The sequence below is a fragment of the Clytia hemisphaerica genome, unplaced genomic scaffold, assembly GCF_902728285.1.
Source record: "Clytia hemisphaerica strain Z4C2 unplaced genomic scaffold, Clytia hemisphaerica genome assembly, whole genome shotgun sequence".
In the NCBI taxonomy this organism is placed as follows: domain Eukaryota; kingdom Metazoa; phylum Cnidaria; class Hydrozoa; order Leptothecata; family Clytiidae; genus Clytia; species Clytia hemisphaerica.
In genome coordinates, this window is record NW_027104114.1 from 494,068 (window position 1) to 513,842 (window position 19,775).

The 19,775-nt window shown below is 34.9% G+C and overlaps 2 protein-coding genes across 8 annotated transcripts in view; one reads left to right on the forward strand and one right to left on the reverse strand.

Moving 5' to 3' along the window:
- Positions 1 to 5,562, forward strand: part of LOC136813381 (TNF receptor-associated factor 4-like) — a 20,874-nt gene extending 15,312 nt beyond the window's left edge. For all 7 annotated transcript variants that reach the window (XM_067069892.1, XM_067069893.1, XM_067069894.1 and 4 more), the window contains 4 exons: positions 31 to 204; positions 2,779 to 2,853; positions 4,151 to 4,231; positions 4,394 to 5,562. In XM_067069892.1, coding sequence (XP_066925993.1) covers positions 31 to 204; positions 2,779 to 2,853; positions 4,151 to 4,231; positions 4,394 to 5,221 — 1,158 coding nt within the window. In that variant the 3' untranslated portion in view covers positions 5,222 to 5,562. The remainder of the gene's footprint in view (positions 1 to 30; positions 205 to 2,778; positions 2,854 to 4,150; positions 4,232 to 4,393) is intronic.
- The window catches only part of LOC136813397 (nuclear envelope integral membrane protein 1b-like), a 351,044-nt gene that overhangs the window by 114,676 nt on the left and 216,593 nt on the right, over positions 1 to 19,775 (reverse strand). The window lies entirely within an intron of this gene.

Sequence of the window (19,775 nt, forward strand, 5' to 3'; positions counted from 1 at the left end):
TTTTCATGTTGCTCACTGTTGATCTTTCAGGAACATAGAGAAGACTGTGAATTCGTGAACGTGATTTGTGAGAAAGGCTGTGGAAGCACTTTACTCAAGTATCAATTGGAATCGCACATTTGTTTGGACCCATCTACACCGTCACTACAACAAGAATTGGCACTTTGTAACTCAGCCTTCATGGAGAACGGAGAATTCGTGGATGTAAGTAAAGCTTTAATGTATATTTAGTATGAGATGGTGGACTAATTTGCCAAATATGTTACTGGTACAACAATCACGTTGTAGAGTTTGAATCGGTCACATACTGGTGTATGTACCAGAGAAACTCACTTGCACCTCGCAGCAGATTTTTAAAATCTCATTTTCAGTTTATTAAATTTAAAGCAAAGCTTAATTCTTATGCATCATCGCAAAAGCAAGCGCTATGATTCACGACTATTATCAAGCCAGTGTTTATCTCCTTAATAAACAAACAAAGGGGTTATTGAGATGTGCCTTCAAACCTCACCATTCGTCACTTACAAGTCAACTCGATTTCGCAAAAGATTTCAAAGGATTTTCTTTGATACGTACTCGTGAATCAGCAAGGATAATCTAAAAAAAGTTTGTTTTAGTGGCCGCTATTTTGGACTCCTTGATGTTTGTGTGCAAGAAGAGAGACTTTTTATGAAGAGTTGTTTATTCCTGCTCAGACAATATTTCACAATATCACGATGGATGTTTGGTGACGTCTTCGTCTTTTTACCGGCTGTTGTTTTTCTGAACAAGCTTCTGTTCCTTTTTTGATAATGGAACGAGGAAGGACCCCCTTGGTCGCTTACAAGGCGCCATATTGTGTCTTGTTGTATGTCTCGTATGTTATACGATCGAATGATGTATGATTGATAAAATAAAAAATATATGTGAAGTTTGTTTAGTATCATGTTCAGTCTTCTCATCTAAGTTGTGAATCAATCTTTCTTTCGATCGGTCGATCGGTATCTACAGACGTTCGATCATGCTGTGTGATCTTACGTTGATTCACCTTCGCAATAAGAAACAAAAAATCCAGTTTTGCACAGTTTGTGTCAAGAGGAGAAATTGATTTTGGAAGTCAAACAATTTATAACGTGGCAGAAGATTAAGAGGTGATTTTGGGGTAATCGATTTGGTACTTGAGTTTGTGACAGAGTGACTGCCTTTTTTTTGATTAAGAGATTTACATTTTTAGTGAGTGTTGATTGAAGAATGAATGGATAAAAGAAATTCGAGATGACAGCCTGCTTCATTTCTGTGATGATTGATTGCTTAGCTTTCTATTCCCTTGCTTTTTGATGCAGGGATGCTTCGAGTGTTGAGGTCAAGAGGATAGCTTATTTGTTTTTATTTTGTTCCGAATGTTGAAAAGATAATTTTAAGTGTATATATAAAGTTGGTCAATCTCAGTTGAAGTTTGAATATGTAAAAGAAAATGAATTAAAAATGACGAAAGCTAGATCGATTGACCTTCCATACCACATAAATAGTGAATGGAACAAACACCTACTTGGTGACGTCGACCATTGCCAACTGAATTTCAACATTCACACTTTAGTTAGTTGCCACCTGATTCAATCGGAATTGAACGATTGCTAAATGTTGAAAGAAAGTCAAGGGAATATTTAAGAGAACTTCTTTACGAGAAATTTTACTGTAATTTTCAGAAGATTTTTTAAATAGATAGATGGTGAAATTACAAAGTAAGTAGCATCGACCTGAAATTAAAACCTTTTTTTCTAAAAACGATGACCTGGCTTTTGATTACTGACATTTTAAATGTTCAGTATTCTTTAACTTTCACGTCTCAAAAGCTAACTATCGCCAAAAAGTCGTGACAAAAAAAAAAAGTTTACGGAAGTTTCGTGACGATTTTAAGGAAAATTGAGGCTGCCAAGACAAACTTGGCGTATACAAAGAAACTTTGTTTAGAAACGTGAAATATATTCACACTGCAAACATTGAAGGTTGGTACAAGTAGAGATAAAGACTACTTCAGTTGGAGCCAGCATAGAATACAGTATGCTTGAGTTCTAATCCAACTTATTCCATAGTACTTGAGCAAAAAGAGTCAAAATAAGTTCAGTGAATACTTATGTGAGAAATGGTAACAACTGATTCTTTTGTGATTTGTGTTTGTCTGTTTTGTCATTTGACAAGTGATTGGAGCAAACCTAAACATCCGAATGAATCCATCAGTCAACAAGATATGTGATCTCATGTATTTTATACCATAACCCTCGACTTTTTCTCTTCGCTTCATATAATCTCATACGCACACATGGCTTGTGATGTGCGGTCGATACATGGTTTTCTATTTTCGAATGGGTAGACAAGAAATATAGAAGGTTTTGAGTTTGGTCAACAGTAGACTAGAGTAGTTTGAGAATATAGGAACTCTTCGTTGCTTTAGTGACTGTTACCTGACACTGTTATTATATTTGGTTCTTGTGAAAATATTTTTGTATGAAAGTATGAAAGAATTAAAAAACAAAACGGGTATGATTCGTTTACGAATGCAGAAATACATGGAGAGAATAAGCGGTGATGAAAGTGCTGGTAGTGCTGGTGGTGGTGGTGCTGGTGGTGGTGGCAAATATTACGCCAGTGAAACAATCACCGAAGAAAGTGAAAACGATATCGACGTAAGTTCTTGGTGTAAAGAAAGAAAGGAACTTGAACTCTTTTTTTACTTACTGGGGTCATTGAGGCTCAACCGGATTGTAATTTTACTAATCCTCATTTAATTTCTACTTGCAGGATCACGATTGCACGATGGAATCACGTCCAGGACCTGAGGGTGAATCTTCAAGAACAATGCCCACTTCTTCAGAGGTAAGGGATGAAACTTGTGACGGATACCAAGGGATGATGTTTCCAAATAGGGTTGCAAATGGCCCCACACTTCGAATGGTCTTTATAAGGATTACACTTCATCTTAACTCAATGAACAAATGAAACTTTTGAGGATGATGAGGTTCATTGACCACAAGGGGCGTTCTTTAACGTGCTTTATGAGATTTTTATGACCAACAAATGATTATAAATTTGAATTTTTTTCTCATGATTTCCCATGGTATGGCTAAACTATGAATGGGTTTAGAAGTATTGAGCCCTTCAACGTTATGATTACATGACATGGGCCTGTTCTGTACGATTTCTCTGTTGATAAATTTTTGTAAAAGAAGGTGGTTCAATTCCTTTTTTGAAGTAAAATGTTTCTTAGGATTTGTCCGTACAATATCTTGTTTCAGTTTTGAAGTTTGAAACTGAGATTAGGCCAAAGGGGAAAGATTCTTTCCTCTAGGGAAACATAATCTTTGGGAAATATTTGAATTCTAAAGAAAGTTTATTTCTCTTTTTTTCGTGAGCAGTGAAAAATATCATTTTTCGTTATGAAGGATGTCAAAGTTTAAATCCCTTTTCTTCATCCATCCATCATCAATTCTCTTTTCCATTCTCATAATCGGTTGAGATACAACACAGATGTTTTGTGTCTTTCTTTTTCCTGTTCCTCAACTGATAGTATACTGAGTATATCTTGTTCGAGCAAAATATAATGTTCAAGAAACTTTTTTTCGGGATTTGCTTCAGGGTTGAAACATTTTTTAACGTTTTTTTTTAAATTGCTCGATTAACTAAAGGAAACAAGATGCAAAATAACGAACAAAAAGTAAAATCAACTTTGATATTTTCTGGTGTGAAATCATTATTTGACTGACTCTTGCTTTATTAAGTTATTGTACATATTAAAATCCCACTTCAATACAACAAAATTTGTACTTTTAAAGTAAAAAAGCCTTGTAAGATTAAGAAAACAAACATTTTCGAAGATCGTATTCTTGATCCCATGTTGAGATAACTTCGTTTGTTTGGATTTTCGTTTACAAAAAATCATTAAAATATCAGAAAAAAAGTTAGAATCTGAAGAAATTGCTTTTAACCTACTAAAATAAAAAAGACTTACCTACGCACTTAAACGCCCCTTCATTCAAAATCAGTTTTTTATCTGTTAATTTTGTTGACAATTGTTGAGATTCTGTCGCAATTTTAAGCTATAGAATTATTATTCACGTACCATCTTCCTCCTGTGCAAGAAATTCATTACAATTCTTTTCCTTACCGTCAATAGGAACCAGCATCGCCAAGTATTTCAGGAGATGGCGCTTCTTTGAAATTCTGTAAATTTATCAAGCTGGGTTGTAAGTTCAAGGTAAGAAAACAACAGAAATTTCACTTTACAAATACTCGAGTCATGTCAACCCAACTAGTCTAAGAATGTGTGACCAATGATGATTCTGTCACTTTTTTCGATCGAATCGAGATACGCTTACAATCATTATCTTCATTCTCTTCTTCCTTTTTATTATTCCAGGGAAATCGATTCGAGGTCGATTTACATATGGATATCGCTTCCGAGACACATTTAGATCTGGTCTGTAAATCTATCAATGAAATCAAAACAGAATATATTAAGAAAGAAAACAAGGTGATAGCGAAACATGACAATAAAATTAAACTGGTGCAAGATTATATCTGTAAGCAGAATGTTGTTATCAAAGATCTTCACGAAACAAACCGTACGTTGGAAACGAACTCAAGAAATATGCAAAACCAAATCAAAGACTTGGCGTCCAAAACGGAGATGTTTATGGAGGAAATTACTCGCTTGAAAGTACAGGCCAATCAACTTCAAGAAGAAATGAATGAATCACGTGACACTAATTTCACTGGATCTCTTTTATGGAAGATTAAGAACTTTTCGAAACACATGCAAAACGCAGTTAATAAAACGGAACTTTCAGTATACAGCCCACCTTTCTTTACCAGTCGATACGGGTACAAAGTAAGGGCGCAACTTTTCGTAAACGGACTTGGCTCGCAAACAGGAGAGTACATGGCTATATATTTCCATATTCTCCCTTCAGAACATGATGATATATTAAGATGGCCTTTCAATCACAAAATCACTTTTTCTCTTCTCGAACAAACGCCAGACCAGACGAACGTGACGTATACTTTAGTGCCGACGCCGAACGAGGACAGTTATAAACGGCCTTCGGATAAAATGAGCGACGGAAAAGGTTTCAATCGATTCATTTCGTTGGACGCCCTGAAAAAAGGGAAGTACATTAAAAATGATTCGATATTTGTCAAAATTCGAGTTCATTGTAAAAATACGAGCAGGAATCACGAATCTTAGTTTTTTATCTAAATTATCTTAACTTATCTTTTGTAAAATAGATTTTCAATCAATCGCTTTTTGAAGGCCGTCTCTAGTCGAATAAGCCATAGTTCAGGCGAAATATATGAAGGTCACTGAATAATTTCATGTTTTGAGAATTTCTTGATTTCCTTCGGGAAAAATGATGACGACAACTTGAAAGATTGTTTTAGCAAGATCGATTTGTCCTTTTTTGACTTTCTGTAAATTATCATCTTAAAATAGATCTATATTAATATTATATTATAAGACTGTAAATTTACAATATAATATTTCTACGTTAAAGAATTATTCGATGCATTTGAACATCATCTTGAAAATTAAGAAGCACAATTGATCAATAGAAATCAAACTTCCGAAATCGCCTTGGAGAAAATACATGGAGTTATCTTCGATATTCCAAGGAATGATCGAACTTCAGGGTTTAAGAAAACTATCACCATCCCCATATATTCACAATGCATAATCCATGATAATGCGCCAAGAACAAAGAAAATGTCTTACTCAAGATTGCAAATAAAATTCAATAGTGAACTTCATTCCCGAGGATATTTGGACTTGTATGACAAATCCGTTTGCTCACACTAGCCAAATTTATCATCCAAAATATGTTTTCATGATCGATCTTTTGCTTTGCGTCTATTAGTCGTTGGGTAAAATCGATGAGTCGTCGTAACGACATCAGCTTTGTCGTACTTTCTGGCAGGTGGCAAAAATTCTTTCATGTTATCTTGAGGATATTTCTCCTTGATCTTTTGCCGTGTTCCGTACAGCTTCATATCATGACGTAATTTAAAGTAATCCATGACGTCATAAGCAATAAGGACAGTCAGTGCAAGAATGACCAGAAGATCTTGAACGTCCATCCTCAAAATGTTCTTTCAGTGGAACTGCTCCAAACCATCAATCATTTTCTCCCTTTTTCCTTCAAATCGGTTTTGATATCTTAATATTAAAAGTGATTTGATAAATAAAACCTTAATGTTAATCCTGGCCCACTAACCCCTGTTATTCCATTTAACCTAAACTGTGAAAACGTTCAGCAAACTGTATAATCAAGATAGGAACTGTAAAAATAAAACTGAACGAATTGATCACTTTCTTTCTTCGACCAAAAGTAAAACTTCAGCCATCGCCAATGTTTCCCAAAATTGTTTACCATTTTGATTTAAAGTTCCAGACTCATTTCTTCAAGAAATTGAAAACTTGAACTTCAAGAAATCTGATCAGAAAAGATCATCCCAAAAGTTTCTATATCATCTCATAAAAGAAATTTTGAATTCTCGTCTTATTTTGATGAAGTGAAGTGAGACAAGAAAAAAGAGAAAAGGAAGCATGAAAAAACTGAGGTTTTGAAGAAAGGAAGACAAAAACACCTGCACCACTAACTAGACTAGAAGTAGTTATCACTTTCATCTCTTTTATTTTAAAGTTTATCATATTTCAACATTTTTTACCAGTCTGAACTTCCACTTCCAAAACTGTTTACTTGTCCTAGCAGTATGAACTTAAAAACTGTAATAAATCGATTGATAATTGATGAAAAGAATTCCTACTTATCAATAAATTCCATTTGATTCGATGATGAATTTACTTTAAATGGGCCCCACAGTTTGGGTGACAAAATGAAAGTTACGTCCCAGTACACCAATTGAAAAAGCTCACTTGAACATGATGAAAAGTTTTTCTTCCATACATTTTCTTTCCCTTATTTTTACGATTTCGCAAAAAGTCAGATTTTAATTAGTTTTCCATAAATCGCAAGATTCATCTCGACTTGGGGCCTTTTCATTACATTAGCCTATTGTCTGTTCTAAGGGTCACACAAAAGGCTCACGATTTCCGAAACTGTTGACAAAAATTGATCAAATATTGCGAGAAAAAATATTTTGTGAGTATCCCGTTATCATTTTCAGCTTTCTCTGAAATTTAACCTGCGACGATGGACCATAGCAATTCTATCGCGCAACTCATGAAATGAAAGTAATTATTATTCAAAAAAATTGAAGATTGGGAGTACAGTAGATGTACTGTTATGCTAAGCCCATGCAAATTATCTATATCTAAAATTTTACAATTCTTCTAGATTCATGAATATTAGAGAAATGAGTTTCCTTCAAAAAGATATTACATAAAATATCTTTACTTTTATTTTAACGAAGCTAAAGGGACATAAAAGTATTTAGCTTTCGGCTTCATTCTTTTTTTGTAAGATTCCCAAAAGATCAAACTGAAAAAGTGTCTTGGGATTTTATTTCTAAATCGAGTTTTTCATTCTCAATTTACAGATAACTGAAAAATGGCATTTCAATACACTCTTTTCTCAATATTTCTACAAAATTTAAGATTTAACGAGATAAAATCAACAAAAAAAATCCCGAGACGCTTTTTTAGTTCAATCTATTGAGAGCATAGTACCGAAATTATTTTTCCAAAATTGAAAAGCTATGGGTGACTGACTATATAACTTCTTTGAAGGAGGTTATATTAAAATTCCTTAAGATTGTAATCATACCCGTCCAGTTTTTAAAACTTAACTGAATTTTTTATCCCTTTAAGAAGAAAACATTACTGGCTTTTAGAAAATATATCCAAGTTTTTTCAGTGGTCACTTTCTCGGACAACCCTCATACGATTTAGCTGATGTATTACCAATACGTTTTTTTTCTTCTTGCCTTTGGTGAGAGAGCTTTCAGGTCTTCACAATTCACACATTTTATGTATTATTCTACACATCGGTGCTATTTAGGTCAATAAAGTTACCTTTTGATTATCTTTTATTGAATCAAGGAATTAAAGTCAAGTTTCAAATTCACCACTGCACCCTGGAATAACAAAGCAACCCTTCAGTCTATGAAAAGCACAAATCTAGGAGGTGGTAAACATTTGAACGTAAATCTTTTATTGAGGGGAATCCGTGTACGAAATTTAAGCTTAGAATAGAAAAGGTTCCATTTTAATGAAGAATGAAAAATTAAAATCTTGTGATAAAACAGTAAGTCCACCAGAAGTTTTAAACTATACAACTCATGATATGTTTACAACGAAAATTCAGTTTTTCGGTCATTTGTTCCGAGATATCAGGTATTCTTATTTTTGGATCTTCCTCAGAGGTCCTATAAATTAACCCTTGTCCGTTCGTCCGTCTGTTACCAGCTTTCCTCGGGATAGGCTCATAAGTTTTTTCTGATTTTTTGTTCCTGATATGTATATGATTGGAAAGTGCTATTAACTTGAAATTTTGACCAGTGACACTAGTTATAATAATTCGAATGAAACTTTTATCATTTGATCCAGTAACCTGCTATATTGATTACAAGGGTTAATATCTCAATGATTGAAATCAGATTATTCTAAACGATTAAATTTTGACCATAGATAGATAGTGATAATGCAAATTAACTTAAAATTTTTACCCAGATACCGGAATCTATTAAAGAGTTTAGTGTAATGCTTGAACCTATTTTAAATAATAAATCATGATTGGAAAGAGCTTTGATTTGAACTTGTATTTCAGTATCATTTTTTTACTCTTGTTGTCATATTTTCAACAGTACAATAGACTCCCGATTATTCGGTTATTCGAAGTGAGTTGGCGTTCCCCTTGGATCTGCGTATCGAACTCAGGCAAAAACACAATAGTTCCAAAAACATTTCCATGGTGATCATGTAAGTTGTAGGCAAAACATGAAGCTCTTCAGAACAAGTCATGGAGAAGATCAACAGTTGAACGAGAGCCGAAACGTCGATATAATGAACACAAATATTCCTCGTATCACTGATCATTTTGTCTACTATATCATTCGAAGTAGCGGCCAGGATGAAGTTTTCTGGGATAGCCGACCATATTTGGCACCCTGTTTATTTTTGTGTTGTAGTAACTTCTTTCAGTAAAACTGCTTTGCAGGCTAGAATGTTTGATTGGTATGTTTAATTTCATTTTCCATATCATATGATTTGAATTTTTTAGCATGGATGTCCTTTAAACGAACCTAAAAAATATGGATTCCATTTTCGATAAATCTTTCGACTTTCCAGAATCTATCGGTGGATAATACCGATGAGTGGTCGTAACAACCTCAGCTTTGTCGTATTTTACGGTAAGTGGCGAAAATTCTTTCATATCGTCTTCAAGGTATTTCTCCTTGACTTTCTGCCGTGTTCCGTAAATCTGCATATCATGACGTAGTTTGTAGTAATCCATGACGTCATAAGCAATAAGGACAGCCAGTACAAGAATGACCAGAAGATCTTGAACGTCCATCCTCGAAATATCCTCTTTCAGTGGAACTGCTCCAAACCATCAACCATTTTCTCCCTTTTTTCATTCAAATCGGTTTTGATATCTAAAATCATTTTTTAAAGGTTAAAAGTTGAAAGAAAAACGATCTTAGGTCCAAATTTGGCAAGAAGTGGTCATAAAACTATAGCGAATTTTATAGAATCTATAGCAAGTTCATTTCATCATCCTTTGACACAACTTTTTACACCTGCAGCTCATTAAACATCGCTGAAAAGAAACAAAGTGTGTCCATTAAAAATCGGAGCAGATAATGAAAATCAATAAGATATAAGGTTTATTAATTTTCCGATATTTGCCAACTACCTTGCCTTAGAAGGACCCTCCCCGTCTATTAGCCTCCGTCTCGGAAGAGGACTGGGCCCGAATTTGCGGACGTTTTCACAGTTTCACTTTCGTTTTCGGCTATACGACAGCGTTTTCAAGCAGAAAGCAGAGGAAATCTGTGAAATTATGGCAGGGAATGCTAACCTATTTTTCCAATGTTTCTCAAGATTGGAGCAAGATTATTGTTCTAGAAAGTTCATAAGGGCCAAATAGTTTCAGATTAGTATGATTTCATCAGAAAAAACATTTACACCAAAGCTCCTTATTGATATGTGAAGGCTACTAAAAATAGCAATGTCCTTCATCAGAACAACTTTAACATAAGGGAGAAGGACAGTCAAGAACTTCTAGCCTTTGTTAAATTTTCACTAAATACTTGAGAAGAATGGTACTTGGAAGCCCATTCTACACAGCTAAATGATGTTGAAAGATCAGCAGTTGAGAGGTTGATTAAAATAGAACTCAAAGTTACTCACAATAGGAGACAAAATCCACTGGGACTATTGTCCTCACGCTGACAAACTACTAAAATTTACATTAACTGATGAAGCTAATTAAAAAAAATCTATCTTTTAATAGCAACAAAAAAAACATGGCTCAGAGCTAGTCAGAGCTTCAATTCAGTAGGTATAGAGCTTTCAAAATTTGAAAACAGACACTGCATTGCCCATTGGTTACTACAAGACATACTATCCACACGGTTTTTTTGATTCATGAAAAAAATAAAGTATTTATCAAAAAAAGGTTCTCTTTTTTTTGGTAATCAATTCCAACAAACAACAATCAATATAACAGTTTTTTGAAAACCATCCCACAGTGTAAACATTATCAACCAAATAAACCCACACCGCCAAAATTGTAAAAATAAGTCAATATAATTTCTATCAACAATTTCTCGTAAAATGTTTTTTTCCAACATTCTGATACCAATCATGGCTGGAGGCATCATGTATAGAGTGACTGTGTGGTATTTCATTGCTTTTAATGATCACGATACCAAACATCAACCAAACAAAACTGACGCCAAGCAAAATCTGTCGATTAAAAAATTCCATGAAAATTATAATTGAAACTTATCTCGTAAAATGCTTTTTTCAACATTCCGGAGGTGTTCAAAGTTAGAGGTATCATATGTAGAGCCAAGCAATACATGAAAAGTCATTTGCTATCCCATTTGCCATGAGATATATGAGTCAACAAATCAAACAAAAACCAACAAATCATGTCTCTTCACTTTCATGTCACATCGTGTTTATATGGAGTATCAGAAAGCCAATCCACAAGAAGAGCCATCTTCCTTTATTATGGAGTGTTCCAAAACTATTGGTAGGTTGTTTGGAAGTAAAGAAACCCACACAGTCTCTTTTATTTTGAAGATTTAACTTGAAAACAAACTGCATCTTTCCAGTAGAAACTCATGTTTCAACCTGCTACATAACATTGGGCAGTCGGGTCTGCTACTAACATGTAATAGTTTTATTATAGCCGAGATTGAGAATCTGTAGGCAGAACTTGTAACATGTATTATGTGTATAATTATGTCAGTCGACTTGAATTATGATACATTACTCACATTTCACTGGATGCATTTTCGCTGTGAAATTATCCGCAAAATTTTCTGACCGCGTTCTGAGACGGAGGCTAATTAATATATTCAAAATTTTTTTCATAATATTTTTATCATCATGTAGCAGTGAGTATACGGTTCAGCCATTTCTTTAAATAATACGAATGAAGTCCAATGCTAATTTAATAAATATGACTTATATCTTTATTTACAGCACAGCTACTAAAAATGTTTATTAGTTCGATCATAGGTTTTTAGTTTTCGCTTGAAGTATCAACCAACGCGACTAGTTGACCCAGAAAGTTCATTCTGTTATGAGTGTTACGTGTTGATTATTTTTTCAATGGCTTTATTATTAGTTTTAAATGAGGTTTCCATGGAAGTTAAGAACACATTAAAAAGCTTCTTATTAAGCCAATGTAGATGTGCAATGCTGTTGCTCTATGCTTCACTATAAATAGTATCATATAGATGTGAGGAATGCGAGGTTTTCCATCACTCATGAGGATCAGTGTCTCATCTTACAGGGTGTTCTCATATTACAGGGTGTTCTGAAAAAAGTACAGTTTTTGATGCAAAACCTACCGGCTTCCCACTTTTCCCACCGCTTCCCATTGTTACTTAACTCTCGCATACAACTTAAAAGAACTGTATGGTTACGAAAAGTGCTGGGTCAAAAATTTAAATCAAGCTGATTTCAAGATATCGGCCAAAAACCGATTTTGACGTTATGAAATTCGTAACGTAAACTTTTGAACAATGTCTATGCACAGACAGAAGCAGCCACCGACCTAAAATTTGCAAATATATGTTCTGATTTTCCAGCTGGAAGGATAACAACGAAATTAAGAAAAGTTCCTCGTCTTCCAGGGGAGAAATCTTTACTTCTCCAGCTAGGAGATAAAAAAACTTTTGGAACAGGTACGAAATTACCAGGCGATTGATTTTACGCGAGTTAACTGTTCTTATCTACCAGGGCTGACAAAATCTTATAAGAACAGATCGCTAAATTCCAGCTCGACATTAAAGGACTTTTAAGAACAGAAACTTAATTTCCAGCTAACATTTCGAACAGATCGACAATTTCCAGATGTTTTGTAGAACAGATGGAGAATTTTCAGCTGCCACTCCAGGCAACCACATTCAGAAGGAAAAGAACAGATCTCAAAAACTTTTTGACTTTTTTGAAATTCCCTGAGAACAAATAGGAAATTCTTAGACACCTTATTTTTTGGATATCAAACTATTTTTTCATAAGGAACAGATCATATTTTTCCAGCTGGTCCCAATCTTCAGTAGAACAGATCATATTTTTCCAGTTGGTCCCAATCTTCAGTAGAACAGACCGTATTTTTCCAGCTATTCCCAATCTTCAGTAGAACAGACCACTTTTTCCAGCAAACTTTTTTCTTTAGTTCGCTAAGAACAGACCGTCATATCCAGCTGGAACGTGCCTTCAGAACAGAACAGATATTTTGAAGTCCCCCTTCGGTGGATGCTTTCGAACAGACAATTTAAACAAAAAATCTTTGGATTGTCGATTGTTTTCATTTTCTGCTCTCGTTTCTTGGAAATTTCCTCGGAGATCTTCTGAATCAGTGGGATGACGTTCGATGATTCGAAAAAGGTCATTTTTTGAGAGTGTCGATAGCCTCATCAATCAAAAAAGTCGAAAATGCAAATTACATGATTAAAATTTCTTGATGGGACCTGAATAAAATCTGTTCGATTTAAATGGTTTTTCGAATTACATGGGTTCGAATTAAAGGAGTTTTCTTGTAAGGTTTTCAAGATTATTTCTGAGGGGACCACAGAATCTGTTCGAATTACATGAGTATTCGAATTATAGGAGTGCAAATTACACGAGTTCAACTCCCGGGGGGGGGATACTTAGGCAAAAATAGGTGTTGGGTATGTGTGGACGGTAAGGGTCGGGTTTTTCACCTTTCAAAGTCTCTCTAAGGGTTACAAAAATCAGGAAATTTCAAAGTAGTCTCTCTAAGGGTGGGAAAAATCACGATTTTTAGAAAAAGATTTTGATTTTGAGAGAAAAAATTACAAAAAAGTCTCACTAAGGGTAGGAAATTTTTGAAAATCAGAGAAAATTTTTCGAAAAAGTCTCTCTAAGGATCACTTTTTCACTAAAATTTGGTCTCTCTAAGGGTCAGTTTAGTTTTCGGAGGTCCCGTCCGCACATACCCCTCATTCACCAACCCTAGTATCCCCCCGGGGTTCAACTGTAAATATTTGAGAATCGTTAATCTACGCCTCCAATCAAAATTTGGTGTTTTCTGCTTTAATAGATTTGAAGTTATTGCCGTTTCGTAATAATGCACGCACGCTAGGCTGTGTGTTCGTCGTTGCGGTGGCAAGATATTTGAATCCAGAATCACGCATTGGACTTTCACTTTCGATATTAGCCTCCGTCTCAGAACGCGGTCAGAAAATTTTGCGGATAATGTCACAGCGAAAATGCATCCAGTGAAATGTGAGTAATATATCATGATTCAAGTCGACTGACATAATAATACACATAATACATGTTACAAGTTCTGCCTACGGATTCTCAATCTCAGCTATAATAAAACTATTACATGTTAGTAGCAGACCCGACTGACCAATGTTATGTAGCAGGTTGGAACACGAGTTTCTGCTGGAAAGATGCAGTTTGTTTTCAAGTTAAATCTTCAAAATAAAACAAACTGTGTGGGTTTCTTTACTTCCAAACAACCTACCAATAGTTTTGGAACACTCCATAATAAAGGAAGATGGCTCTTCTTGTGGATTGACTTTCTGATACCCCATATAAACACGATGTGACATGAAAGTGAAGAGATATGATTTGTTGGTTTTTGTTTGATTTGTTGACTCATATATCTCATGGCAAATGGGATAGGAAATGACTTTTCATGTATTTCTTGGCTCTACATATGATACCTCTAACTTTGAACACCTCCAGAATGTTGAAAAAAGCATTTTACGAGATAAGTTTCAATTATAATTTTCATGGAAATTTTAATCGACAGATTTGGCTTGGCGTCAGTTTTGTTTGGTTGATGTTTGGTATGGCAATGGAATGCCACATAGTCACTCTACAAATGATGCCTCCAGCCATGATTGGTATCAGAATGTTGGAAAAAAAACATTTTACGAGAAATTGTTGATAGAAATTATATTGACTTATTTTTACAATTTTGGCGGTGTGGGTTTAGTTGGTTGATAATGTTTACACTGTGGGATGGTTTTCAAAAAACTGTTATATTGTTGATTGTTGTTTGTTGGAATTGATTACCAAAAAAAAGAGAACCTTTTTTTGATAAATACTTTATTTTTTTCATGAATCGAAAAAACCGTGTGGATAGTATGTCTTGTAGTTGGTTCCAATGCAGTGTCTGTTTTCACATTTTGAAAGCTCTATACCTACTGAATTGAAGCTCTGACTAGCTCTGTTTTTAAAACTTTGAGCCATGTTTTTTTCTTTGTTGCTATTAAAGATAGATTTTTAAATTGTCGTAATGTAAATTTATGGTATGGTAAAGTTTTAGTTTTTGAGTTTAGTTCATCAGTAGTACATACAGTAGTATTTTTTCAGAAATCCTTTCTTGTAAATATAGTAACATTTAACCAGACTCATTGCCCTCATTATATTCGAATTTATATATTTTTAGGACTGATAAGTACATATTTTTAAACACCAAAACAAAGCAAACAACATGCCAGTTCTTTCTGGACAAATAATATACATGTATACTTTATTGTGTGCTTGGAGTTCTTTTTTAATTAACCCTCTCAACTGCTGATCTTTCAACTATCATTTAGGAGTATAGAATGGGCTTCCATAGTACCATTTTCTCTAAGTATTTTGTGCAAATTTTCAACAAAGTAGACTTCTTGACTGTCCTTGTCCCTTATGTTAAAGTTGCTCTGATGGAGGACATTGCTATTTTTGGTAGCCTTCACATATCAATAAGGAGCTTTGGTGTAAATGTTTCTTCTGATGAAATTATACTAATCTGAAACTATTAGGCCTTTATGAACTTTCTAGAACAATAATCTTGCTCCAATCTTGAGAAACACTGGGAAAATAGGTTAGCATTCCCTGCCATAATTTCACAGATTTCCTCTGCTTTCTGCTTGAAAACGCTGTCGTATAGCCGAAAACGAAAGTGAAACTGTGAAAACGTCCGCAAATTCGGGCCCAGTCCTCTTCCGAGACGGAGGCTAATTGCATAAACAAATATGGCAGATATTTTGAGCGCGAAAAAAACGTAAACACATGCACGCAAAGACGTCAAGACAAACGACAACTGGACAAGAAAAAACAAAAATAGAATTTCGAGAAAATTTGATTAAGCTATGCTTTTAGGTAAAGTATGATTTTATTGAAATAAACCATATCTTAATGGGGGGGGGGGGTTTGTAGGGGTTCGAAATACCGTTTTCCCATCAAAATTTTTGCTGAATCCCAGAATCCCGGAAATTGAAAAAACAATAACACCGTCACACCGGCTTGTACGTACATGCGTGCAAAAATGTACCTAAATACCATCACCGCCTGATTTTAAAATACCGTTTTCCCGTCTTTTTTTTCGTCAAATCCTGTAATACCGTACTAAAAAAGGGCCAATCCCGTCACACCGTAACAGTACAAACCCCCCCTTAATCTATATATATTCTTCTTTCTTGCCTCAGGCGGCAATCACAAATATCTTCATTTCGCGTCCTCGTTGGGTCTAAAAAGTGAGTCGGTCGGTCGGTCGGTTGTTAAAATTTTCGGGTTTCCATTTTTCCATCCATTTTTAGAGTGCATTCGTGGAGAAAACTGCCAGCCAGCCAGCCGCCAAAACAATCGCGTGTAATGGGTGGTTTAAAATTATGACCTTTGAACACTGTGACCTCTGACCCCCCAAAACGGCGCATGTAATGATAAACAAAGTCAAAATGCTGCGAATGCGCCAGAAATCGCTCGCAAAAAATTGGCAATAATAAAATTTTTGAACGAAGGAAAGGTCATTGACAGAAAAATTCCGACAAATTTACCGACTCACCGACTCAATTTTACTCAATTTTCGAGAGTCGGTCGGGCGACGCGAAACAAAGATATTTGTGATTGCCGCCTTATGCAGTTTCTTTTAAATTTATTAAGTAATAAATAAATAAATAAAACTGTCAAATCTTGAATGTACCGTGGTCTAATAGACCTTTTTTTACTCCAGCATAAAAACAATGATACAGCCATGCATAATTTTTAAAATATGCATGATACAATAATTATACATGGCTGTATCATCATTGTTTTTATGCTGGAGTACATAATTATTCAATATGGCTGCCTCTTTAAAAAAAAGGTCTATGTCAACACCCCTCGTCTAACAGTTAGTCACACTAGGAAATCTAGCTTTCAGAAAAAACAACATCAGTCATCTACAGGATGTATTTGCACAACATGGATGAGAGTTACCTGAATCAAGTTCGCAAGACAATTAATTAAAACTTGAAAGTTTGAAACAAAATAAAACGTGCAGCAGCCAAAATCAACCACCCAAAATTTGTCCTGATTTGTCATTCAATTCCCGAGACAGCGCTTCAATTTTTAAGGCCTTGTTTATACGCTAAAGTAAAAATAATTCCGCACATGTAAATGAGTCATTGTTTGAGGTCCGGCAAAATTTCCGGGAAACAGCCTATCCGGTGGTGTGCGGATCTAGGTGGGTTCCGCCTCCCCGTAGATCTTTTTCTTGGGTTAAGTTGATCTTCAAATTAGTTTTCAAGGTTGGCTTGGCTCAAATTTTTTCATCTATGGCTCAAATTTTAGGCAATTTTTCAAAGTTTTTGAAAATGTTAATTTCATTAAAAAGCGCCGGGTTATTTTTTCATGAATTCCTTTAGAAGTTTTGCGGCCCATTTTTTTGCTTGAGAGTCAAGTAAACAATATAGCGCTTTCGCAGCATTAATCTTAGATACGCATTTTGGCGGGACGCTAGTGTGACTAACTGTCTAAATTCAACACCCTTTTCTAGAGCTGAAAAGTAAAAAAAAGGTCAAAATTATTTTTCTTTGCTTAGTGGTAACCAGACGGTGTCAATCGAACAACTTCGAACAAAAATCGCAATCGAACCAATCGAACGTAATCAAACGTAATCGAACGTGATCGAATAGTTGCGATTCGATTGTCGAACGTAATCGAATCTCAATGAACAGCCGATACACCTTTCCCGTAATTCGTAAAACTAATGTGCGCGCATTATTTTGATGGAGGTAAACAAACCCTTTTTTGTCTGCGTTCCCTTAGGAAAAGTTGTTTTTTTGAGCTTTTCTTAAGTTCTGTCGAACAAAATTCCCTCAAACTTTAGTATGTTCAATCTATTCATGATATTATACCACCCTGAAAATATTTTGCCAAAAGAAGATCGCTGTCAAAAGTTAGAGGCTGAAATCCCACTCTCCCTAACCCCTCGCAGGCAAAAATGCATTTTTTACCTCCCAAACAATTTTATACACAACGGTGGAGCGCACATTTTCCTGGGCCATTTCTGAGAACTTTCAATTACGAGAAAGGTGTATTCCTGGGTAATATTCGATTGCGTTTGAGTAAGGTTAAATTGGTTAGATTGATAGTTGACTATGTTCGATTGGTTCGATTGATTGTCAATTACATTGGATTAATCTTCGATTTCGTTCAATTATGATTATGTTTGATGAGTTTGATTGCGATTGAATTAAATTGGATCACTTGAAGTACCATACCAAAGCGAATAAAATCTAATACAATTAAATCAATCAAAGGTAAACATATACAATCGAACGTAATCGAATACAATCGAACGTAATCGAATACATTCAAGATTTGCAACTTTGCTTTATCAGTTTTTGGTGTGTTACTAACGTTTTGCATAAGAATTTTGCCGCTTTTTTTAGCAGAAAGAGACCAGGACTTCGGGTTGTTGAATAATAAATATTGGAAAGTTAGGCCAGATCTGATCAATCAAACTCTATCAAACTCAAATCAAAATATCCGGTTACAATAAACTTTTCGTCCGGGAACTGTCCAAATGGCAACTGCATGTGTGTTCCACGGTAAAGTTTTTGCAATTCAAGGAGGATAGGAGAATTTAATCATTGAACTAATCAAACTTTTTACTGACCAAACTAATCGAACTGCTATTGCTTAAAAAATTGCGAGTGTTTGATTAGGTTTGATTAATTTTTTTACTCAAACTGTAATCGTTTGATGGAGTTCGATCGTTTGTTGGTTTAACGAATTCAAATAACAAGTTCCACCAAGTTTATCAGCCACACTTCTTCCGTCATTCATATATCACAAAATAGATTATGTCTAGAAAAGTTACATCTGACAAAAGTAATTAACTATTCATGTCATCTTTTGATGTCTTGCTCTCTCAAGGGGCTTTTATCTAACCGGCCATGCGATAAAATGATGTATGATAATATATGTCAGTAAGAGCCTGGTTTCTATGACTTAGTTGATGTGAGCGGACTTCAATTGCTTAATAGAATTTAGCGCAAAGTGATCTCTTCTAATCTTGGCTTCTGTAATTCGCTCCATTGGAAAGTCTTTTTTAAATTTCAACTAATGAGATTGCGGCATATGAGAAAAGTTAAAGACTGGCCTTAATTTTTGGCGCTAATGGCTTTTCAGTTACGTCTTGGATAACATAAAACTTTATTTGTTTCAATTGTTGATTCTAAGAGTTGAATTTTTTATCTTATAGTTTTCAAATGAAAGCAGGAATTTGATGTGAGTGTTAATTTTTCAAAGAATCCTTTCTGATTGGATGAAAGCGCTTATTTGGCACTTTCACAGGCGTTTGCAATTGAACAAAAATAAAAGAATCTAAACATTTTCCAGGGGGTCAATTTTTAGTTTTTATTCTATTTAGTCATGTTCGCCAATCCGCAATTGGTAGTCCGCAATTGGCAGTTCGCCGATATATACCACAGGAAAACTCATGAAACCTGCCAACTTAATTTTTAGTTTGACAAATCCCCAAGATTGGCAAACAATAATTTTGTCCCACTTACAGCTTTTCTCTTTGGTCTTTTATTGGTTTCTTTTGTTGATTTCTTGCGTAATCGATGACTTGCTACTTGCACATCATTTCTTTAAATGGAAACACACTATTTACCAAGCTGACAAGAATCTTAGTGCAGAAATGGGAATCTTATACAAAATAACGGTACATGTTTTAGACTTTGGTCCCATGTCACTTGTTCAATAGTACCTTTGTTCAACATTTTGATGAAACTCTTAAACAGCTGAACTGTTGACTGTCAAATAAGTTAGAACTCCAGTTGTTTGACAGCCCAATTGTTCAACA